The 23,640-nt window shown below is 46.7% G+C and overlaps 1 protein-coding gene across 1 annotated transcript in view; it reads left to right on the top strand.

The window, feature by feature from the left end:
• The first annotated feature begins 15,495 nt into the window (after positions 1–15,495).
• Sppl3 (signal peptide peptidase like 3) overlaps positions 15,496–23,640 on the top strand; it is a 111,786-nt gene continuing 103,641 nt past the window's right edge. The window contains exon 1 of the mRNA XM_041646576.1: positions 15,496–15,965. Within this exon, the coding sequence (XP_041502510.1) occupies positions 15,943–15,965 (23 nt within the window). The 5' untranslated portion in view covers positions 15,496–15,942. The remainder of the gene's footprint in view (positions 15,966–23,640) is intronic.

The raw sequence follows: 23,640 nt of genomic DNA, 5'->3' as shown, positions 1-23,640 counted from the left end.
TAGGCTTCTGTGAATTTTCTGATCTTAAATGCCCAGTTCCCTAAGACCCCAGCTATTCTAACTGGTCCTCACTGCCTAAGCTCCCAAAACCAGGTTCTATCTTTGGCAAGTGGAGACTGTAGCAGGCTGGGACCTTCCTACAGTGATACGCAGCCATGAAAAGATTTCCGTAAGTAGGAAGGAAACATCTTCCCATCATATGTGTCTCACGTCTCCCTGCACCTGATCAATCTGCCACAGAAGCAGGGTGTGTTCAGAGCCTGCACACAGTACAGGGTTAAAAAAAAAACAAAACACATCAGGCCTGGAGATGGCTCGGTGGTTAATAGTGCTTGCTGTTCTCGTGAGGGATGGGCGCTTAGCTGCCAGCCCTCATGTCAGATGGCTCACAACTGCCTGCTTCCCCGGCTCCAGGGGAGCTGATAACCTCTTCCAGCCTTCACAGTACCTGTGCACATGTAAACAGGTGCACACTCGTACACACACACACACACACACAAAAAATGAACTAAGCCTTCAACAGGCCAACCTGTTTTCTGGATCCCTTCTTACTGCAGAAATCTGGGTTTTCTGTTTTGTTTTACTTTTTAAATCTCATTTGCTCCAGAAAAACAAGACAACAACAACAACAAACAAGCAAACCAGGCCAAACCTGCTCAGATTTGTAAGCAGATTCTTTCAGTGTTCATGAACATCTTTTGTTCAGGGACCAATGTGTTTGGCAGTAACCAGCACCAGTTATATGTATTTTATCTAGAAATGTCATGTAAAAGTTTCAGATTTCTGAGCCAGTCAGTGGTGGTGCAGGCCTTTAATCCCAGCATCTGGGAGGCAGAGGCAGGCAGATTTCTGTGAGGCTGAGGCCAGCCTGGTCTACCAGGCAAGTTCTAGGACTCTAGGACAGCCAGGACTGTTAAACAGAGAAACCCTGTCTTGAAAACCAAGGAGAAGGAGAGGGAGAGGGAGAGGGAGAAGAAGGAAGAAGAAGAAGAAGAAGAAGAAGAAGAAGAAGAAGAAGAAGAAGAAGAAGAAGAAGGTTTCAGATTTCCAAATTTTCATGAAAAAAAAAAATCAGCCTGACCACACCAAACATGTGACAATGTTCATTTGGAGGAGCCGCTTTGGAGCCCAGTGGCCCAGACCCTTTGGAGCCCAGTGGCCCAGATCCTTTCGGATGGGCTGGAACTTGTCAGTTGCCAGGGCCTCCACTCACTCCCATGTTACACCTGGCTCACCTCCCGCGTCATCTCTGTGGGTCTAAGAGGCACTTGGGTTTACATCCTTTTGTTTAGGTTGAGGGGAAAGTTCGGCTGCCTTTCTTATTTCCTGGAGCCTGTCTCTGTTTACTTTTATGTGTATGAGTATTTTACTGGTACATCTGTCTGTGCCCACAGAGGCCAGAAGAGGGTTTTGAATTCCCCGAAAACGGCCATTGGGAGCCATCATGTGGGGCTGGGAATCAAACCCGAGTCCTCTGGAAGCGCAGCCAGTGCTCTTAACTGCTGAGCCATCTCTCCAGCCCCTGTCTGGTTTCTAATGGCTTCCTTTGAGAACTGGCAAAGCGGCACAAGTTTTGCAGTCCCCTCCTAGCTGCGGGACCTGGGTGTGTCCTTTAACTTCCCTGAGTTTCAGTTTCTTTTGCTGTGAATGGACAGTTCATAAAAAAGTATCGCAGACTTCAGTCTGGGGAGGTGACTTGTTAACGTGCTCTTTTGACAAGGAAGAGGACTTAAATTCCATTCTTAGGACCCACATTAAAAAGGTGGATCTCTTTGTGTTTGAGACCAGCCTGGTCTACATAGTAAGTTCCGGCCTAGCAGGGCCACTCGTGAGACCCCGTGCGTTTAGTACTATCCTCCGAGCTACACTGCCACCACTCTCGACCAGAGTTCAGTAGCTGGGCTTGTGGACGGTCAGCTCTCCTTCAGAGGAGGAAGGGCAGGAACAGTCATGGGACTCTCACCTGAGCACCCATGACTTCTCCAAACAGTGGCACGCAATTCTTCCCTAATTACTTGTGGCCTCTGGAGATGGCGAGGGGATAGAGGAGGCTCCATTTACCCAGCCATGGGGGAGTCATCATCCCTGCTGGGGTAGACATCTTTCATTGCGGCTGCCTTAAGTTCACCCACATCTCTGCCCATGACCCCCTCACTCTGTAAGTAAGTCTCATAAGTGCACTGGCTCCCCAGAGTGAACTTTGTGGAACAGCGCCTTGGTTTGTTGTTGGGATCACGAGGTGGGAGCTAGAATCATTTACGTCTTCCCAGGGAAGGAATTTCAGCAACACCCTGTCTTTAAAAACAAAAACAAAAAACCAGCCAGACTTGGTGGTGTGTTTCTAACCTCAGCACTGGGAGGGTAGAGACAGGAAGCCTTGGGGCTTGCAGGCCCCCCAGTCTAGCAGAGACAGCAAACTCCAGGTTCAGAGAGATAGAGAGACCCTACCTCAAAACATGAGGCTGAAGGATGGCGAGATGTCTCAGCAGCTGAAGGAGCTTGCCTTACGAACTCACCAGCCGGAGTTCTATCCTCCAAGAACCCCAGTACAGACAAAAGGAGAAACTGACTCCACAAAGCTGTCCTCAGATGACAAAATTCACTGAGACAAGGTCAGTACAGTGTGATCCATTGTAGCTACCCATGAAGCTAAAGGTGTAGGAGATTCTGAGAGCTTTCATTGGATATTTGGCTTAGAGCCAGGGCTCAGAAAACTTTATTTTTTTATCACGTGGTATTTGTTGTGCACGTGTGGGCATCCGCACCACAGTGACTGCACCCGTGGAAGGCAGAGAGCAACGTTCAGGAGATGGTTCTCTCTTTCTACTATGTGGGTCCCAGGGATAGAACTCGGGTCGTTAGCCTTGGTGGCTTGCCCTCTTAGCCCTGTTTCTTAAATGCTGAGTTTGTCAGATTTTGTTTGAACCCGGGTCAAGGCTGAGTAATCCAATCACACAGTGCTCTTGAGAAGGGGTCCTAGGGTCCAGGAACAGCCGAGTCCCCAGCTATCTTATGAAATACAGACTAGATGGGTGGATAGGACCTCTCATGAGACATATCCAGTCACATGCTCTGATACACATGGGATCTACTGGGCTTTGGGAAACAGGAAAGACATGCTGTGCAGGTATCTGAATTTTGGATTCAGACAGGCCCAAACCAGTCTAGTAGGCTTGACAGAAGCAGGCAAAAGTTGGATGGGCAAAAGCAAGAGGCCTGTGGAGAAAAACTCTCAAGAGAACTGCCATCTTGGAGCACCTGCATGAGGACTGGCCCTGCAGCATGGGGACTTAAGAAGCCATCTGAATCTGATGTGGTAGTACATACCTGTAGTCCCAGTACTCATGAAGCTGAGGCAGGAGGACCACCTCCAGTTTAAGGTCAGCCTATGTTACACAGTGAACTTCAAGTCAGCCTGGGCTACAGTGTAAGCCTTTGTCGCAAAATAAAACAAAAACAAACAAGCAAGCAGCCATCTGAGCCCAGCGTGGGTGCTCATGCCTCAAGTGAATTTGAGAGTTCCAGGCCAGCCAGGACTGTGTCAAAAGACCCTGTCTCAACCCTATTCACCACCAAAACCAAAACAAAACAAAACATCCCCACACACCCCCCAAAACAGTAAGGAGTGACCTTAGTAAGGATATTAGTACAAGCAAGTTATCACTTGGTTAAGGTTAACTTCAGGTGGCTGGGGCTGTGGGCCAGGCAGCCAGCCTCGACATTGGTGGTACCATGAGATGAACAGGGATAGAGGGGAGAAGGGTCACATCAGTGGCTTTGACTTGGGACCACTACTCTCAGGCTTTCTCTTCTTGGGGTTCTCTGTAGAATGGCTTCTCCGGGTCCTTGCTGTGGCTCCGGCAGGGAGACAACCCTAGGGAGAGAGTCTCACCACAAAATGAAGCTGAGTGGGTGGTTGTTCTCTAATGCACTGACAGGGGCCAAGAGCACTTGGGATTTGCTCCTACCTGCCCAGGGAGGCACAGGCTCCTGGGTGTGGCGATCTGTGACTCACCATGAGTGTAAGTGAGCCAGCCTCCTGTCCCAGCGCCAGCTCAAAGTCTCCAGGAGTAGGCTGTAACACCAGATGCTCAGCGAGGCAGATGATTGCTGTCTCTGGGGCAGCCTCTGGTCCTCTCTACACTATGTGTCCTGAAGTGGCTTTGATGGAGTTGGGGGTTCACTTCTGCCTCTTCCTGTGGGAAAGCACTGATGTCAGTGCTTCTTGGAGGCAGTGACCTGAGGTCATTTGGCAGCATTTAAGACACTTATTCTCTAGGGTGACTGATTGACAGCAATTCCATGCTGTATGCTCACTGCCTTTGCCCTTTCCTCCCACAGCACATCTCTTTCCCTTCTATTCCATCTCTCTTCTGGCAGTCCCTGGACCCTTCCGTGCCTTCCTGAATGGCCGCGTGTTGCTGGATTCAAAACTTGAACCCACTGCCCATCTCTTATTTGTCTGTCTTTGGCAGCTACTTTCTTCATATTTTTAGTTTCCTATGATGGAAAAAGAGGATGAAATTTCAGTTTCACAGGATTGTTAAGGATTTTCCTTTGATTTGTGTGTTTATTTTTTATTTAATTAAAATATAATTGTAGGCCAGGCGGTGGTGGCGCACGCCTTTAATCCCAGCACTCAGGAGGCAGAGGCAGGCGGATCTCTGTGAGTTCGAGGCCAGCCTGGTCTACAAAGGGAGTTCCAGGACAGGCTCCAAAGCTACGGAGAAATCCTGTCTCAAAAAACCAAAAACCAAAAACAAAAACAAATAAAATACAATTGTACCATGCCAGGCAGTGGTGGCGCACGCCTTTAATCCCAGCACTTGGGAGGCAGAGGCAGGCAGATCTGTGTGAGTTCAAGGCCAGCCTACAGAGCTAGTTCCAGGACAGCCAGGGCTGTTACACAGAGAAACCTGTCTTGAAAACAAAACAAAACAAAACAAAACAAAAACATAGAGAGAATATACATCACCTGTCATGAACAGTATGCTCAGTAAACAGTGGTGCTTCCTTCTTCCTTCCTATGGGCACTCCAGCGTTCTGAGAAAGCCCAGTGTTCACTGAAATCTCCAGACCTGAATCTCTGAAACAACAAGATGAGCTACAAGAGATGGGCCAGCCTAGTCGCCTTAGAATGTGCCAATCAAGAAGTTTCTCTGGGAAACTTGTGAGATGAGCAAGCTTTGAGGATGGCAATCAAGTCCTCTCTTCTAACTGGCGCTGCCACGTTCAGCTGGCTTCTAAAAATGAGACAGCGTTTGCCTTGCCCAGTCCTGGATCAGTCCTGGATTTTCATAGGGAACGGTGATCCATTCTTAAATCTCTGAACACAAACGGGGACCATCAACCATTTGCCCCTGGTTTAGCAGTTTTCATACCCCATGCGGATTTGCCACCTCAGTTTTCACAGACTGTGTGGTCTCTAGCTAGCAGGGAGGGCCATAATCTGAGGCTGGGGGTATCTGAACACTTCCCAGAGGTTCTCTGGGGGCTTTGGGATCAGTTTAAATGTTTCTTATTTTAAGAGTGTGGCCTGAGGGAGAGTATTTTTCTAGCATGTTTAAGGCCTGGGGTTCCATTCCTGGTACTGCAAAAAATAAATAGATACGTAACTAAAATGTTTCCTGTTCTTGGAAGAAAGCCCAGGAATGGTTGCATGGGTTGAAGGGTAGAGGCTGTGGGAAGGAAAACATGGGGAAAGGGAATCTGAAGTAACTTAGAGAACATAGGTATAATTTGACTGTAGACACCTGAGATAATATGTCAGGGATCGTGACAGAAGGAAACAGGAGGGCGACTATGCTAGGAATTACATAACAAGGCCGGGCGGTGGTGGCGCACGCCTTTAATCCCAGCACTCTGGAGGCTGAGGCAGGCGGATCTCTGTGAGTTCGAGACCAGCCTGGTCTACCAGAGCTAGTTCCAGGACAGGAACCAAAGCTACACAGGGAAACCCTGTCTCGAAAAACAAGAACAAACAAAATAATTACATACCAGAACTGGAGAGATGGCTTATCTGTTATCCTTGCAGAGGACCCGAGTTCAATTCCTAGCACCTACATGGTGGTTCACAACCATCCAGAATGCTAGTTTCAGAGGATCCAACATCCTCTTCCGGCTGCCTTGGGCACCCAGCATGCACATGGTGTATACACATATATGCAGGCAAAACACACATAGACATAAAAAAATAAATTTCACAAGCAATTGCAGTCTACTGGGGCCCGAGATGCACAACTGTAATTTCAGCAGCGGGGGCAGAGGGAAGCAGATCTCCAGAGAGTTCAAGGCCAACTTGGTCTGCCTAGCAAGCTGGGGCTACTTAGTGAGGCGTCTTTATTTGTTTGTTTGGGTTTTTTTTTTCAAGTCAGGATTTCTCTGTAGCTTTGGAGCCTGTCCTGAAACTAGCTCTTGTAGTCCAGGCTGACCTCAAACTCACAGAGATCCACTTGCCTCTGCCTCTAGAGTGCTGGGATTAAACATGCACCATCTGGTGAGACATGTCTTTAAAAAAGAAAAAAGTGATGTGTCTTTAAAAGAGAAAAAAAGTTTTTCAATCTAGAGGCTGCAGAGATGGCTCAGTGATTAAGAACACACCTTACTCTTGCAGAAGACCAGAGTTGGGTTCCTAGTACCGGTGTCAGGTGACTCACAACTCCAGGGCTATCTGACGCCCTCTTCTGGCCTCCACAGTCACTGCACTCACATGCACATTCCCTACCTCTATAATTATAAGCCATCTTTTTAAAAAATAAATATGTACAGCCTGCTGGAAGCTAAGGGGATGTCAGGCACCCTCTCACCCCTCACTTGCATTATCTTGCCACAGACCCATGAGGTTGGTACCAGTTTTTAATCTTCATTTAGGAGAGGAATCAGGAACCTCAGAAAGCCATTCTTTCCTGAGGCCTCACAGCTAAGAGACAGGACTTGAGTGATTTTAGAACCTCAGCATTCATGTCACCTGCCAGGTGAAGCCTGATGGAAGAGTCGTCTTGAGTGGAGGATTACCAGCAGGACGGACTGCCTCTGCCAGAGGGGGTTTCCGCCTGGCCAGGAAGTGGAATAAATTGCCGATTTCTCTGTCCCTACTGTGGAGAGATTACCTGAGTAGTTGAAGCATGCCATCTCTATCTTGCATGGATTCTCAAATGACGCTGGTGATACCTAGCCTTCTCTAAATAAGGCTTTGGAGACTCTCGCCTCCCCTTGTCTGTCAAGGATTTTCCAGAGGAATCGAGGCTGCCATTCAAACCACTCTTTAAGGTATAGTGGGGAGTGAGGGCAAGCGTGGAGAGGGCAAACCCTCTCTCTGTCCTGGGCTTAGCTGTGTGGCCTTGGACAATGGTTTTAGGGTTTTCCTTCCCAGGGCCTCAGTTTCCGCACCTTAGAAATGGAAAGAACGCTCAGTGAGTTGGAGGCAGTGCTGTGTGACTGTGACCCCAGCACTAGGATGCTGAAGGAAGGGGACAAAGAAGATGAAGCCAGCCTGTGTTACACGGGGAGTTCCAGGCCAGCGTGAGCCCTGGCTCAGGGGTGAGGGCTGGGCTTTCAACTAACGTTTCTGCATTTAGTGATGCTTGCTTTCAGAAGGACCCGTGTTATAGGAAATATGGAACCAGTCTTGTGCTGGTGGCATAAGCCTTTAATCCCAGCACCCAGGAGGCAAAAGCAAGTGAGTCTCAGAGTTCAAGGACAGCCTGTCTGGTCTACAGAGTGGGTTTCAAGACAGCCAGGGTTATATAGAGAAACTCTGCCTTAAAATTTTTTTCAGTTGATTGTGGTAAGTTAAAAATCCATGGCATTCATTCTTACTGTAGCAGCTAATAGAAAGCAATTTAGAGAACAAAAAGGGAGAAAGAGGAAGAAAGAAAGCCAATTAAAGGAATTAAAATATAATGCTAAAACTATTCAAGTCACATACTAGAAAATTAGAAAAACAAAACAAAGGGAAAATAACAATTAACAAAAGATGGAAGGCTGGCTCAGCAGATAAGGCATTTGCCACAAAAGTGTGTGGACCATGAAAAAGAGGGTGTGCATGAGCCACCTGCAATCCCAGCTCTGGGGAGGCAGAGACAGGCAGATCTCTGTGAGTTTGAGGTCAGCCTGGTCTACAGAGCAAGTTCCAGGGCAGTCAGGGCTACACAGAGAAACCCTGTCTCAGACAAAATATATTAATATCAGATAAAATCTTCAAAGGGGAGAGTTGATAAAAAGGCTCCTAATTAGGAGGATATTATAATTTTAAGTATATTTTAACCTAATCATATAGTGTCTGGGCTGTGGTGGTGGCTCAGTGGTGGAGCACCTGCCTAGCATGTGTACAACCCTAAATTCAATCCCCAGCACCACACACATACAAAAATGTGTATTAACTAAAGGAAATCAGATAGAATTAAAAGAAATAGACAGTCATAACATGTGGGGGTCTCTAAAAGTAGACACTCATAACCTCTGTGTGTGTGTGTGTGTGTGTGTGTGTGTGAGAAGGAGACAGTCATAACGTTTGTGTGTGTGTGCGTGTGAAGAAGGAGACAGTCATAACGTGTGTGTGTGTGAAGGAGACAGTCATAACGTGTGTGTGTGTGTGTGTGTGAAGAAGGAGACAGTCATAACATGTGTGTGTGTGAAGGAGACAGTCATAACGTGTGTGTGTGAAGAAGGAGACAGTCATAACGTGTGTGTGTGTGTGAAGAAGGAGACAGTCATAACGTGTGTGTGTGTGAAGGAGACAGTCATAACGTGTGTGTGTGTGAAGAAGGAGACAGTCATAACGTGTGTGTGTGTGTGTGTGTGTGTGTGTGTGAAGAAGGAGACAGTCATAACGTGTGTGTGTGTGTGTGTGAAGAAAGAGACAGTCATAACGTGTGTGTGTGTGTGAAGGAGACAGTCATAATGTGTGTGTGTGTGTGTGTGTGAAGGAGATAGTCACAACGTGTGTGTGTGTGTGTGTGTGTGAAGAAGGAGACAGTCATAACGTGTGTGTGGGGGGTCTCTGCAAGTTCCACTGCTGGCAGAGATGAGCGACAGGAAGGAAACCTGGTTCAACGCAACTTAGGCAGACAGGTTCAAACTTCTGGAGTCTGAGCCTGAGCAGTTTATTTTTTATATAACTAAGCACAGTACAACTTTGGAAAAGGTTTCCTCATGACAGGCATCACAGCAAAGCTTGGGGCACGACTACATCAAAACTCCTTTAAAGCAGATGCCTTTGCAGGGCACCTGTGTGTGACTTCCACAGGAATGAGTTCTGTTGACTGAGAAACAACGCTCAGGACAGGGGTCCAGGGAAGCCTGGCTCCCCAGATAGCAGATTTCCAGGATATCCACAAATCCAAATCCACTCCTGTCCTTCTGGATGGAAAACAGATGAGAAAAGCCTGCATGTTTAACAATTCTGGTTTCTCTATGTTTATCTGTAGGCACGTGAACCTCTTGCCCTCTAAAATAACAAAATTACTTTTGCTTTTAAATAACTGATTCAGGAAGCTGAAGTTGCTGCTCTTGCAGAAGACCAGAATTTGGTTCCCAGCACCCCACATAGTAGCTTACAAACACCTGTAACTCCAGGTTCAGGGGATCTGATGCCCTCTGCTGGCCTCTGTGGGCTCCTGCACACACATGGTGCTCATAAACTCAAACAAGCACATGGATATATAAATAAAAATAAATTAGTCTTTAAATGTTGCATTGCTAGAATGTGGCTGAAACAAAGATCTTTAGAAAACAGAACCAGTTCAACTCTGCTACCCCCCCCCCACACACACACACAGGAGGTAAAGATAAACTGTATGAACACAGTTGACTGCCCTGAATGAATTTACTGGACAGAACACCAACCCCTGAATTGTAACTGAACAAAGAGTAGTTGCAAAAATAAACTAGACTTTGGGTCATAATCACATTTTAATAAGCTTCAAAACATTGAAATCTTACAGAATATGTTAAATTTGAAAAATTCAACAATAAGATATCTGGGAAAGCCATAAGTGTTTGGGAAATTAAACAATATGTTTGCAAAACCCCAAATAAATGGCACATATGCCCAAACAAAGTCTGCTCGTGAATGTTTATCTCATTTTATTCATAATTTCCAGCCCTTGGAAGCAGCCAGGATACCCTTCATGAGTGGCTATATAAACAAGCCTTGAGATTTTCATCTCGCAGGGTATTGCTTGGTGACTAAGGAGGAGCTGTGTCTGGGCGTGCTGATTCAGGCTTGTGATCCAAGCTCTAGGCCCCTAACCCGGAACCCATGTGGAAGCCAGCAGGTGTCTTTCTGGGGCAGTTCTCTATCTTGTGAGTTCCGGGGAGCAAACCCAGGACATCAGGCCAGGCAGTTAGTGTCTTTACTTGCTAAGCCATCTCACAGGCCTTGTTTTGTTTTTTGGCAGGGACTCATATAGCTCAGGATGGCCTCCAACTTTCTATATGTCTGATCCCCCCTGCCTTCACCTCGCAAATGCTGGGATTACAGTATTTTACGGGGATCGAACCCCAAGCTTTTGTTCCTGCCAGGCCAACACTCACTTTCCCACCTGAGCCACATTCCTAGTCCTAGCTTGTACTATACAGCAAAAATCTGTCTCGAATTAAAAGCAAACTGGGTTGGAGAGTTGGCTCAGCAGCTGTGTTCTTGCTGCTATGCATTTCAGAGGACGCGGGTTCAGTTCTCTGCCCTGACGGGGCATTTCACAGCCATCTTCTGTGGCAGCGGTTCCCAAACTTCCCACGGTGGTAACCCTGGAATGGAGGTCCTCATGTATTGTTGCTCCTTTCTAACTGTAATTTTGCTACTGTTTTGAATGATGTAAATATCTGATATGTGACACAAAGGGGTCTCGACCCACAGGCTGAGAGCCGTGCTCGCTCTGTGGGCACCAGGCATGCACATGGCACGCTTACTTGCATTCAAACAAAGCACCCATAGAGATAAAATAATAAATCTTAAAAAAAAGCCTTAACAAATCCTGGAGAGGGCTGGATGTATAGTGCGGTTGGTAGATAGAGCACTGGGTTAGCTCTCCAAATAATCCTACTGTGTGGACAGGAGGATTCCAGCAGGAGGATCAGAAATTCAATCCTGCCTAGGATACATGAGACACAGAGAAAAGCTACAAGTGTGTCGCTAAGTGATAAAGAGCCTGTCTAAGGGAGTTACATCATGTATTGTTCTAATCACATGATGTTCTAGAAGAAATTAAAACTATGGAAACAGTAAAAAGAATCACTGGCCATCAGTGACAGCTGACTAGGAACAACTTGGGAATTTTTAAGACAACACTGGTCCACATGACAGTGTAATGGCAGATACATACCTTGACAAGCTGGTTCTAGCCCACAGAATTTACAACACAGAGGGGAAGCGTATATTGTTACTGGCGAATCAATTAGGGGAAGTTGTGTGTCAGAGCGGGTTCTGTACTTTCCCGTAATTTTTGCTGTAGCTTGAAAGTATTCTCTTTCCACATTGCACATATATGCATGTATGTGTGTATATGTGAATGTATGTATATGTGTGTGCATGTATGTATGTGTGTGTGTATGCATGTTGTATGTATGCTTGCTTGTTTTCCTTTTGGTACTAGAGATTGGACCCGGGGCCTTGTGTGTGCAAAACACATGCCCTACTACAGAGCCACATGCCTTCACTCCACGTTTAGGGCCAGTGAGATAGTTCCGTGGATAAAACACCTGCTGCCAAGCTTGCCATCCTGTGTTGACGATCTGAGTTGGAATTTTTTTTTTTTTGGATTTTCGAGACAGGGTTTCTCCGTAGCTTTTGATTCCTGTCCTGGAACTAGCTCTTGTAGACCAGGCTGGCCTCGAACTCACAGAGATCCGCCTGCCTCTGCCTCCCGAGTGCTGGGATTAAAGGTGTGCGCCACCACCTCCCGGCTCTGAGTTGGGTTTGCAGGACTCATGTGTGCAGAAGGAGGGAAACAACTTCAGAAAGTTGCAGGTGGGTACAATGAGGAAGCTGCCTGGGCTTTTTCACAGATAATGGAAGCAAAAGAGAACATAGGCCACTAGGGAATGACAGGCGGGTCTCTGGGGACAACCAAGTGTCCCCTGCTTGTTGGTGTAGTGGAACTGGGAAGATAGAAGTGAGAGATAGGCTTGGAGGGCAGGTAGGGCTCAGGTCTGCCCTGAGTCCTTGACCCTCGCAGAAGCATGCCTAAGCCAGACCTGCCAATGCTTGCTCCCTAGAGTCTGCGCCTCAGGTGGATGATGCGTCCTGGGAGGCTCTCCAAGCTCCTTTGAACACACTCAGTGGATAGAAGCATCCTATAATTACCATGGGGATAATTAGAGGCACTTTCATGGTCTCTTTCAACAAATATTACACAAGCTATGGCCTTCTTATCTTGGGGGTAGGGTTGGAGGAGAGTGAGGCACCCCTCCTGAGGGATAGCCAACACCTGAACCCTTGCCAAACACACCTGACTCCCGGGCTGAGGCTCAAAGACACGCGGATACACCCGGGGCGGCTCCAGCTTGGGGCCAAGTGCTGGCAGAGGCACTGGGAGTCACTTCTTGGTGCCACAAAGCAGGGAAGCTTCCTTCCAATGCTTGGGCTTCTAGTTTATACCCAAGTGGCCCTCCCAGAGGACTACAAGTCTGTAGAGATCTTGATGGTGACCCAGAGATGCCTTCCACCTTCTCAAAGTCTTACCCTTATACTCAAGTCACAAGGCTCCAGGCTCCCCTCATCTCTAAGGACCATGCTCACAGGGTTTTTGGATGACCTTCCTACCCCAGCAAGTGCTATCTGGTACTTGCCATAGACTTCACTTTGGGGGCCTCTGGTTTAGATCTCTGTCCTGCACTCCCATCAAGCCCCATTTCCCTCCTTTCCTATTTCCCCTACTGGGCAGCACAGTCTTCTCTTAGTAAGGCTTTGACGTTTTCTCCGCCACTCCTGTTCTGTTCACCTCATACTAGCTTCTCGCTTGGCTTAATCTCCTGTGACTCACTGGGAATCAAAGCCTAGGAGAATTGCCCAGAGCACCCTCTTGTCGTTTTGTTTCATTAGCAACATGTCTGGTTTGTTTTGTTCTTAGCTCCCCTGAGAAAGCGCTTTGGCACCTCCCACAGCCACTCCTGCTTATGACTTGGGGCCTTTCCCATGGGATCTGAAACCTTACTTGCTTAGCTTGGAGACTCAGAATGACTGTGCCGTACTTAAGGTCACAACTGGCTTTTCTGAGAAGTCCCTAAGAATTGTAAGAGTTCCATGAATGTCAAGAATTTGGGCTCTTTGCTGTTTTGTCTCCCCATGCCACCTATGGGGTTCATGGCTTAGCAGATGCTTGGAGGCTGGTACCTTTCTGAGTGGTTAGAAAGGCGGTTTTATTGAGTCCTTGGATTAAACCCTCCTGACAACTTTTCTTGGGTTTTCTCTCTGCTGACACTCAGGAGGGGTCGGTCACCTAGATATTGGGGGAAAGGAGGAAGGTAGAAAGCTTGCAGAAACCGTGTATTTGGCCATCTTATGAAAGGCTTCCCCTTGGGGAACAGGCAAGCAGCAACTGTATGGGTAATGTCCAAGTGATCTTTTCGGAGATAGATTGGGGTGTTGGCGTTCCCTGTAAGCCTGGGCCCCGCCCCCTGGGAAACTGGAGCAGAGTTACAGCCTGGCCTAACACTGGGTGAGCCTGGATCCAGGATGTGCGAGCCTTGCTTTGTGAAGGGAGAGAGAAAGGGGACCTACAGGAAGAGTAGTGTGCTTTTTAGCCAACCATGTCTCTGGAACCTGATCACTTTCATTCACAAGCACAATAACAGAGGGGGAGTCCTAGGGAGGCCCTTCAAAGCTTGGCCTCAACCCACCATGTTAGTGTCTTCGGTCAACAGCCTATAACACAAGTCTTCTTTCCCCTGCCTGGCTCCAAGCTCAGCCCTGACATTCCCATTTCTGGGTCTTGTTCGGTACCACAATCTTGCCAAAATGTTTCTGTTGGTAAGCCCAAGGGGAAGTGGGTGGGTGGGGGTTCAGTTCATTGCACCATCCCATTTTTCCTAAGGCGCTCCTGAGGTTGCTGTCTGATCTATTAAGTTTATATCTGTGGCAGTTTCTTTTTTCTTTTCCTCCTCCTCCTCCTTCTTTTTTTTTTATGTTCTGTTCTTTCTTTCAGCAAGGCGTCATTTGATGAGCCTGGTCTTAAACTCTGTCAAATTCCCTGTACAGCCGAGAATGACCCTGATCTTTTGCTCTGCCTACCCCGACTTCTGCAGTTCTGGGATTAGTTTTGTTGCTTTAAAAGTCCTCTGTTTGTCCCTTTGGCCCCTGATGACCAGTGACTTTTTACTGTTTCCATAGTTATTTTTCCAGAATGCCATGTGATCAGAAACATATACTATGTAGCTTTCTCAGATACCCTTCTATTTAGACATATGGCTTTCACTTTTCTCCTTGTCTTTCTTATTCATTCATTTATTTACCTATTTATTTGCTAACGTGTGCCTCTATGTAGTCTTGGCTGGCTTTGAAGTCTGTAAGAGATGGGCCTGCACCCCACACACACACCCTCCCCACCTCCCACCCCTGCCCCAACCTGACTCTGTTGGGATTAAAGACTTGGAACGGGCTAAATTGGTCCTGGATGGGAGAGGCAGAGCCACAGTTGGGGGCGGTGAGCCAGGCAAGGGAACCCCATGATCTGCTCGAAAGGGGCCTCTAGGACGAGAGCCTGAGGTCCGACCCCAACCCAGTTCCAGTTTCTTGAGCCTTTCATCTGGGGGACATGGTCTGGGTGGCAAAGGTCGTAACATGGGGTTTGGCCCAGGAACTGGGTTTCAGCGCTCCTTGCTGCGGGCCCGGGGAGGAAATGGTATCTTGGCTCCCACTCGGGGCTGTACATTGACAGGTGGCTCTCGAGTCCTGCCCAGGTGGTGCTCAGAAGCCTGGGGCAAAAGGCTTGCACCACGAGACCTGGCTTTTTTTTTTTTTCCAGACAGGGTCTCACATAGCACTCTACCAACTGAGCAATGCCCAACCATCCTTTAGTCTCTCTGTACCCTTATTCTATTAATAGCTTCATAACTCTGAAAATAACGTTCGTGCTTTGGTCGGCTTGAACAACTCATGCCTCCTCCCTGAGAATGTATCTGCAAGGACAAAGGCCCAGGTGAAGGAGCTGACTCCTAGCTGTCACCCAACAAGGCTTTGCTGGTCGATTCTATGAAGACAAACATGTAGCATCTGACTTGGCACCAGGCACCGCGTGGGATATTGACCGAAACCCACGAGGGAACGCAGCGCGCAGCCCACCCCATGACAGCTGACAGGCAGTTGAGGCCCCAGGCCAACGGACTGTTGATGGAAGGCTGAAAGTTGAGTGGCAGCCGAACGACGCGCACCAGGGCCTAGCACGCGGCTGCCGCCAACGGTGGCCTCGAGCCCGGCCGAGCGCTCCGCGCATGGGCCGCGCGCGAGGGGTGGGGCGCAAGGGTCACGTGAGCGTGTTTTGGGCACGTGACGCGCGGCCCGGGCTCTCCCCCGCCCGTTCCCTCCTCCCTCGGCGGGTGTGCTCCGAGCGGCCTCGCCTCACCGCCTAGCGCCCCCCTCAGCCGTTGCCGCCGCCGCCGGCCATGTCCCCCGGCCGCCGCCGCCGCCGCTCGAGCGCGGCGCTCCCGCGGCCCGGCGCGCACTGAGCGCGGGCCCGAGCTGCCGTTCGCCCGCCCCGGGCCCTTGTTCTCCGCGCCGCCGCCGCCGCCATGTTGGGTTTGGAGCCGCAGCGGAGCCGCCGCCGCCGCCGCGGCTGACAAGGCCGAGCACGGAGCCCGGCCCGTGCCGGGGCCCAGAGAGCGGGGCCCGTCGGAGTCCCGTCGGAGCCGGAGTGCCCGTCCGCCGTGCGAGCGAGCCGCCGGGCCCCCGGCCGCGCCCTCTGCCGCCGGCCGAGCGAGCCGCGGAGCCCCGAGAGAGGCAGCACCATGGCGGAGCAGACCTATTCGTGGTGAGTGCGGGCTTGGGGGGGCCGGGCCGCAGGTGCGTGCGGGGTCGGGGTGCGGGCGGCTGGCGTCCTCGGGGCCCGGGGGAGGGGCGGGCATCTGAGCGGCACGGCGGAACCGACTGGCGCGGGTGTTGGCGGGCCGGAGGGACTGGAGAGGGTGGGCAGAGGCGGGCCCGGGTAAAGATGTACCCCACTCTGGCTAGAACAGGTGGTAAGAGGCACAACTTGCTAGTGGTGGTAGGGGGAGCGGCCGCCTCCACGGTGGGCAGAGGCCCTGCGCGGAGAGAGCCTTGCACCGCGGAGGGGAGTCTGTTGGGATGACCACATTCTGGAAAGGAAGTCGTTGGTAGCAGTGGGGCATGGGCAGTCTTTGTAAGGGTTGGTACTCTGCTGGAGGGATTCGAAGTGTGCTCCTGTTCTAGGTCGATTACCGCGATGGAGGGTATGCACGTCAAGTCCCTTTCTGTGGGACTTTTCAGCACGTCCAGGGACTGAAACACAGGCTTGGAGTTTACTGGAGTGACAAATGTGTCCTGATGAAGGAGTGCCAAGTTTTTGGGGGAATGAGGGGTGAGAAGTGCAGAGGTGTGGAGTGTTTGCAGTAAGGGAGGCTGATTGTATTCGGGACGAGTGGAGACGGTGTAGCTGAGAGCAAGCAGTGGCTTGGGGGTGAGAAAAGAGTTGGATGGGAGGTGTGGGGCGGGAAGCCTGGCTGCAGTCTGGAGAGGCTGGAGGAGGTTTGAAGCACTTATGGTCTGTAACAGAGCTGTAGACTTTCCCTGGAGCAGAGTTGAAGGTTCACTTCGTTTGGTCATTGGAAAAGTGAGTCCTTCCTCACTTTTCAAGTATAGAAAGTACAAGAATTGCCTTTCTTACAGCCTGTGCGGATTAAGTGGGCACTTAACAAAGCACAGAACAAACCGTCAAGTGTCAAAATTATAATGATCGTCGTAGGGAGACCATGAAAGAAACGGGTTATATATGAAAACAAGGAATGGCTTTAGTAAGTCAGGAACTCACTGTGATTGAAGATAATTTAATAATGCAAACTTCAGCGATGTGTATACAGCCTCAGAAAGAAGGTAGCCGAGAGACAGAGAGGAGATAACTAAAAGCAAAGTTAGGTTTTGGTTGATTACAGTTGTGTTTTAAAAGGACAGACTAATTGATAGTTTGGGGCTGCAGCGAGGGGCAGGTGGTGTGGGACACACGGCTACACTTTGCTGTCCTGAGGAGAGGATGGATTAGGAAGTGAAGGTGATCGGGATAGCTATGCTGCCGATGAGGGGTCCTGCAGCACGAACCCTTATGGCTGCCTTCTTGTGGCTTTTTGTTTTGTTTTTTGACTATTTTGTGAAAAGGCCGTGGGTTTGTTGAAAAATAACATGATGGTCAGGAAATAGGGAAGCTGCAGTGCATGGTGGCACACACCTAACCCTACGTATAAACACAGCTAACCCTATCTATAAACACAGAAAGTTGAAGTGTCTTCCTTTGCCGCTCATAGGCCCTACTGGTTAAGAAGAGACTACTTCGTGAAGGCTGAGCCTTTATCTACAAGGCATAGTCTCGCTGGGCGGTGGTGGCGCTAGCCTTTAATCCCAGCACTCAGGAGGCAGAGGCAGGCGGATCTCTGTGAGTTCGAGACCAGCCTGGTCTACAAGAGTTAGTTCCAGGACAGGCTCCAAAGCCACAGAGAAACCCTGTCTCGAAAAACCAAGAAGAAAAAAAAAAAAAAGACATAGTCTCTTGACATATTCGCTTAGGTCTCAGCTCTGTTGATTTGCCTTGCCATCAGGATGCCCAGCCTCTCCTTTCTAGCATGTTTTCAGGTGCAGACAGTTCACAGCATCTTGAGAGAGCGTGGGGAAGTTAGGCTTCTACCCGTTTTATGAAAAAACTAAACATATAGTGTTTAGCATGTAGCAGTTCACTTCTAAGGTGGGGAGATCGTCCCTATTTTCAGAGAAACAAACATGCTGAGGATGCTGAGTGGAGCGTCCTGAGTGTGAGGCCTATGAGTTCTCATGCCACTTTACACATCTCACAGAAATACCGATGTGTTGGCGGGGTTCTGCACCTACATGTAAGCTGAATTTTGGGGTTTTTCTGTCTTTTGCAGTATCTTTTGTCATTCTTGGATAATACAGATACATAAAAAATGATTTTTTGAAAACAAAATTGCGTTTGACTATTTGTATTCTGCATTTAGGGAAAAATCTACTATGATCTGTGCATTTGTCTGAGAAAGTACAGAAGGAATGTACTACTTAAAAATAGGCTTATAAGATGTGACATGTAAGTTACATATAAAACAAGATTGGTAAATGCTGTGATCTCACGTGTTTGTTATTTTATTCGGTTGATTTGTGCATGTTTAAATTTTTTGTAATAAAATTTAAAAATTAAACTCTGCCTATAAGACCATATGGTTCTGTTTTCTTGTCCATGCTTGTTTCCTAGAAAATTGTGTCACTCAAGGGGACTGACTCAAGTTCCATTTGCTGTAAAGGGTTTTCTGCTCACTCCTGATGATGGTCTTTTTATTTTTAATACTTGTGATCCTGCCTGCAGTCACCCCTTCTATTTCTTGTGTAAAAACTGAGCCTGCTCACTGAACTTTCAGAGAGAGGACCATGTCACACTAACCTTTGTCCTCTGGTGCCCCATGCACCTCTGGCACATAGATTCTGCCCAGTGGTAAATACCGTGTGATTCATGTGACGGCAGCTCTTCAGTTTATCTCATGTTTGGTAGGGAAGGGACTACTGGAGGACTCCTGTCTACTAGCTTTCCTGATGTCCCATCGTGTTTAGAGTATGGAGCATCAAACTTTGTCTTTCTGAGACAAGCTCTCATTGTAGCATCCAGATTGACCTGTAGTACATTATGATTTCAGGTTGACCTTGAACTCACTGTCTTCCTGTCTGCTGGATGCTGGGGTGGCAAGCCTGCAACACTACTCTCTCTTAAAGTGTGAAATAAAAGCCGTTAGCAGAAGAAATTAAAATAGTTGATAGGAACATCCGGATTTTCTTCACGTAGCTAGGACTGACTTTGAACCCCTGATCTTAGCCATTCCTCTTTAGTGAGTACAGGCACATGCGTTGCCTTTGGTTCACCAAGTGCTGGGATTAGACCCAGAGTTTTACTCATTTGTGCTAGGCAAGTAGTTACCAACTGAGCTACATCCCAATTTCACAAGGATCCGCATCATGAATTAACTGCAAGGTCCCGTTTCTATCCTTTCTACTCACACTGAGGAAGTAAAAGAATGCATGCAACAACACAAATTGAAGGTTAAAGGGAAACACTTGCCCAGTGTATACTTAAGAGTAGTTGTTTCAGTGTAAGTACTGTGAGAAACCCCAACTGGGCTCTTGAAATCAATGCAATCCTTGTGTGGGATTGCACTCGAACCTGCTAATAGTTGGTTGTGCTTGGCTTCCTGTTTCTGTAGGGAGAAGGCTATTTTCCTGAAACATTGTAGTGAGTCTCATTACCAAAGAACTAGCATGGTGATTTATTTTGTATTTTTTGTGTGCTCATGTTTTGAGGATTGTAAAGGGAAAAAAAATATGACCCAAAGAGTGTAAGGTAGGGCTGATGAGACGGCTGACTGCTTCATAAGTCTGTCCGCCTGAGCTTGTTACTGAAGCAACATATATGTGGAAGAAGAGACCTGGTTCCACAAAATTGTCCTGTGCTACAGTTGAATGCTGGTACTGAGATGCACATGCTCATACATGTGCACACATTCCACATACAAACAAACCATAAAACCATACAAACCTTAAAAGGCCTCAGAGTCAAGACTGTTTGACAGTGATATTAACAATCTAGTAACTCAGGCAGAGAGAGCTGTGAGCTGGAGGCCAGCCTGGTCTACACAGCCAGTTAGTTCCAGGACAGCCAGGGGCCACAGAGAAAGACCCGAAGAAAAGAGAACGAAAAAGAAGAGCAAACAAGCTGTAAACATAAAAGTTTAGGAGCTTAGGGAGGTGGCAGAGGAGGTTGTGAGTATGTGAGAGAGAGATGGAAGGCTTTTGCTAGGCAGTTGTGTTTAGAAGTAAAATAAGGCTTTAATAAAAAAAAAAATCTGGTTAGTGACTGAAAAAAAAAACACTGAGTCTGTCTTCTGTGCTCCCACTGTCGTTTTGCAGTGTCTTTTGTCATTGAGTTCCTGGATTGTACTCCTCTTTGGGTGACAGTTTTTCTGAGTGGCCTTCTTATTATCTAAGATTATGAAGTCCTAGACTAGTGATTTTTGGCCAGAGTTGGGATAAAATTCCAGTTCCTTGGTACAGTTCTCTCTGAGAGATGACAGACGATAAACAAAACACCTTACAGAAGGGTAAGTTTCTATGCTCTGTTGAGTTCTCGCCCTGTAGTAGGTAGGTGGTAGAATTTCCTGATCGGATGAATGAGAATGTTTCTGTCTGTCCTGTCTACAATCAGACAGATTGTAGAGCAGCATGCCATTAAGTCAGGTGGTCTGTGGCCTTGGTCGTGTGCAGAGAAGGAAAAAGAAACAGATCTCCAGAGCCACTGGAGGTCAGTTCTGATTTCGGTTATTGTATGTGTTCTGAGCATCACTTTTTAGCAGCTGTACCTTTTTCAGAACATAGTGTAAAACATGGAGTGCTGTAGACTGAGTTATTCAAACATTTTTTGCCTATAGCTTAAAGTGCTATAATATGATATGATTTGGATAATATGAAATTTAAGCTAAAATTAACCAAAGTTTACACCTTAAGTTCATTTTTAAATCACTTCTCAATTTTATTATGAAGTCTTTGAGGGAAAAGAAACTGGAGACATTTTTGTGTGTTCATTTCCTTTACAGATGGCAGATGGCCACTGTAGTGTGAGATGTCATGCCGCTCACTCTCTGTCTGATAGTAACGTCAGTAACATCGATAAATCGCTGTTTCTTTTTTTATTTTTTTTAAACTCTTTTTTAAAAATTTATTTATTATGTACACAGTGTTCAGCCTCCATGTATGTCTGTAGGCCAGAATAGGGCACCAGATCTCATTACAGATGGTTGTGAGCCACCATGTGGTTGCTGGGAATTGAACTCAGGACCTCCTGAAGAGCAGCCATTAACCTCTGAGCCCTCTCTCCAGCCCCATTACTAAGTTTCTTTGTTCTTACCTGTTTCTTCAAACCATTTCATACAAAATTTAAAAAAAAAAAATGAAACATGTTTTGTTTTGTAGACCAGCTAGTCTGGAACTCACTGGTTCACCTGCCTCTGTCTCCAGAGTTTGGAATTAGAACCTTGCACCACCTACTCCTGAGGTGGAAGAATATTTTAAAAGTAACTGACAAAATGTTGCCTTAGTTGGGTATTGACATCTGAACATTTAAATAATTTATTTTCCTGACAGTAAGCTATGAGTACAGTTTTTTAGAGTACTGTAATCTTTAAAATGTTTTTTAGTTTTTTGTTTCATTTTGTTTTGATTTTTTGAGACAGGGTTTTCTGTGTGCCCCCTAGCTGGCCTTGAACTTAGAGATTCCTCTGCCTTTGCCTTGAGTGCTGGGGGTTTTAAAGGCGTGTGCCACCACCACCAGCTTTGTTGTTAAAGTTTAGTGGTTCTTTCTTAGAAGTTAAGATACTGGTTTTATGTGATTCTATAAACTGAGATGTATCTGTAACTTGGAGTTTCTATATCACATTTTTCTAAATTTAAGGAGTTAGAAGCAGACTGCCTTAACATTTTAATCTTTTAGGTGTCCCAAGGGACTCCCAGGTAAACAAATTCAGTTTTATAGGGAAAAATTCTGCAGTTAGTTCCTAGAACCTTTGGTAATCGCTGTAATTAGGTCTGTGTCTTAAAGAAGATAATCTTGCTTACTGATGGAGCCCCTGTTATAGCTTAAGAAAACCAAAAACGGTTAGACTAGTTACTGCATTGCCTGCTAGAAACCTTCAGAAAAGTTTTGATTTTGTTTTCCTTGTTTGTAGGATTTATTCTAACTTGTAGAAAAAATTATAAAGCCTTTTGGGAATTGAGTATTGATGGCTGCCCGCCCCCCATCCAGACATATCCCCTAGTTGTTTTCACTGTGAGTCCCCTGCATGAAGCGACCACTCAGAAGCTGGCTGCCTTACTGCTTTTCAGCTTGAAACCCTAAGACAGAATTCTGCTCTTGGAAATCTATATAGTTTGAGAGTGACTTTTACCTCTCATACCCGTGACTTAGCTGTATCTCAGGTGCAGTGTGGTGCCTCAGGCACTAACTACTGAGCACCATCACCACAGTGCTTCTGTGGGTCCTCTGCCGGGCTGCAGAGGGTCTGTGAGATGCTCTCTGTTTTCTACAGCTATTTGTTAGATTCTGGTAGGCTCCATACAGTTCTTCAGGATAGGAATGCTTTTTGTTGTTGTTGTTGTTGTTCAGTCTAACCAACATTTAAACTCTTGAGGTGTCCACTTTATCAGAAATGATGATAGAAGTAGAATGTCTAATCTACATGGGAAGTAGAAAAAGATAACATCTCCTGAGTAAATTGGAAGTGTGGGGATCATAGGAAAAGGTAGAAGGGGAGAGGAGCAGAGAAAAATATCTAGATCAATAAAAACAATAATAAAAAGCCTCAGACGGGAGAGAAAGCACTCACCAGGTGACCTTTGTCCAAGCTAGCACAGCCTAAATGTCACATATAAAAAGCAAACCCAGAAAAAAAAAACTAGTTTTAAAGCCCAGACAATTGATAATAATCATAAGATCATCTAAATTAAAATGTATCTACATTAAAGAATGTATTGTTATAAATTATGTTTTAGGATATACTTTCAAAATAGGATCCCATATTCATGATTTAAAGGGATTCAAACATTACCCTCTTGGATGAATATCCCACACTTACATTCAGCTTGTAAAGAGAAGTGTGTTATGTGTATAATGTTAAATTTTTATATGTGGAGCAGTTAAAGGAAAATATCTTCAAAAGTTCTTTTGTGAACTAATAATGATCAAAAGATTGAGCGCTGGAAATGTAAAACAATTATAACCACCAAAAAAAAAAGTAGAATGACTTGTAAATTGCTACTGACTTATAAGTCTGAGTAGTCAAGTCCCGACCTTTCGACCTTTCGCAGGTTTCATTGTCCACCCCTGCAGATCGCAGCAGAAGAGAAATCCTAAGGTTACATTTATTTTCATGCAATAATTATTTGGGTCCTTTCAGGGCGAGTGGGCTTTCCCTGTATTTCTCTGTAATGCACAGGGAGGTAAGTTTTCCACTCTTCTAAAGCCAGGGCAAGGCTTTACCAGTTTCTTATCTGTTTCCTTACCCACAGTCTGAAGGCACACCCACTTCCCTCCATCTCGCAGCAGACCTAAACCTCACTCTTGACCTAAACAGGACATGCCTAATAGAATTTTGTCCATTGTTTCTTCAACCTGTCTACACAGGCATTCTGAGTTTTGTGCCCAACTTTGTTTTCTTGTAGTCTTGTCTTAATTTGTCCTCCATGCCATCTAACTTTACCTTCAAAACTTGATTAAATCTTGTTTATGTTTTTTTAAAGAAAATATTTTACTGCCATCCATAGCTCTTTTTTGATATCTAAACATCCACACATTTAAACCCATTTCTCAGAAATGTTCATAAAAAATCTTAGAAGTCTTAGAAGTAAGAATTATAAAGAACAAATTTTCTTAT

This window comes from Microtus oregoni, unplaced genomic scaffold (genome assembly GCF_018167655.1).
Source record: "Microtus oregoni isolate MIOR12 unplaced genomic scaffold, Mior012 000003F_ref0000135, whole genome shotgun sequence".
NCBI lineage: Eukaryota > Metazoa > Chordata > Mammalia > Rodentia > Cricetidae > Microtus > Microtus oregoni.
Note: the sequence above shows the minus strand (reverse complement) of the source record. Positions and strands in the feature narration are given on the sequence as shown.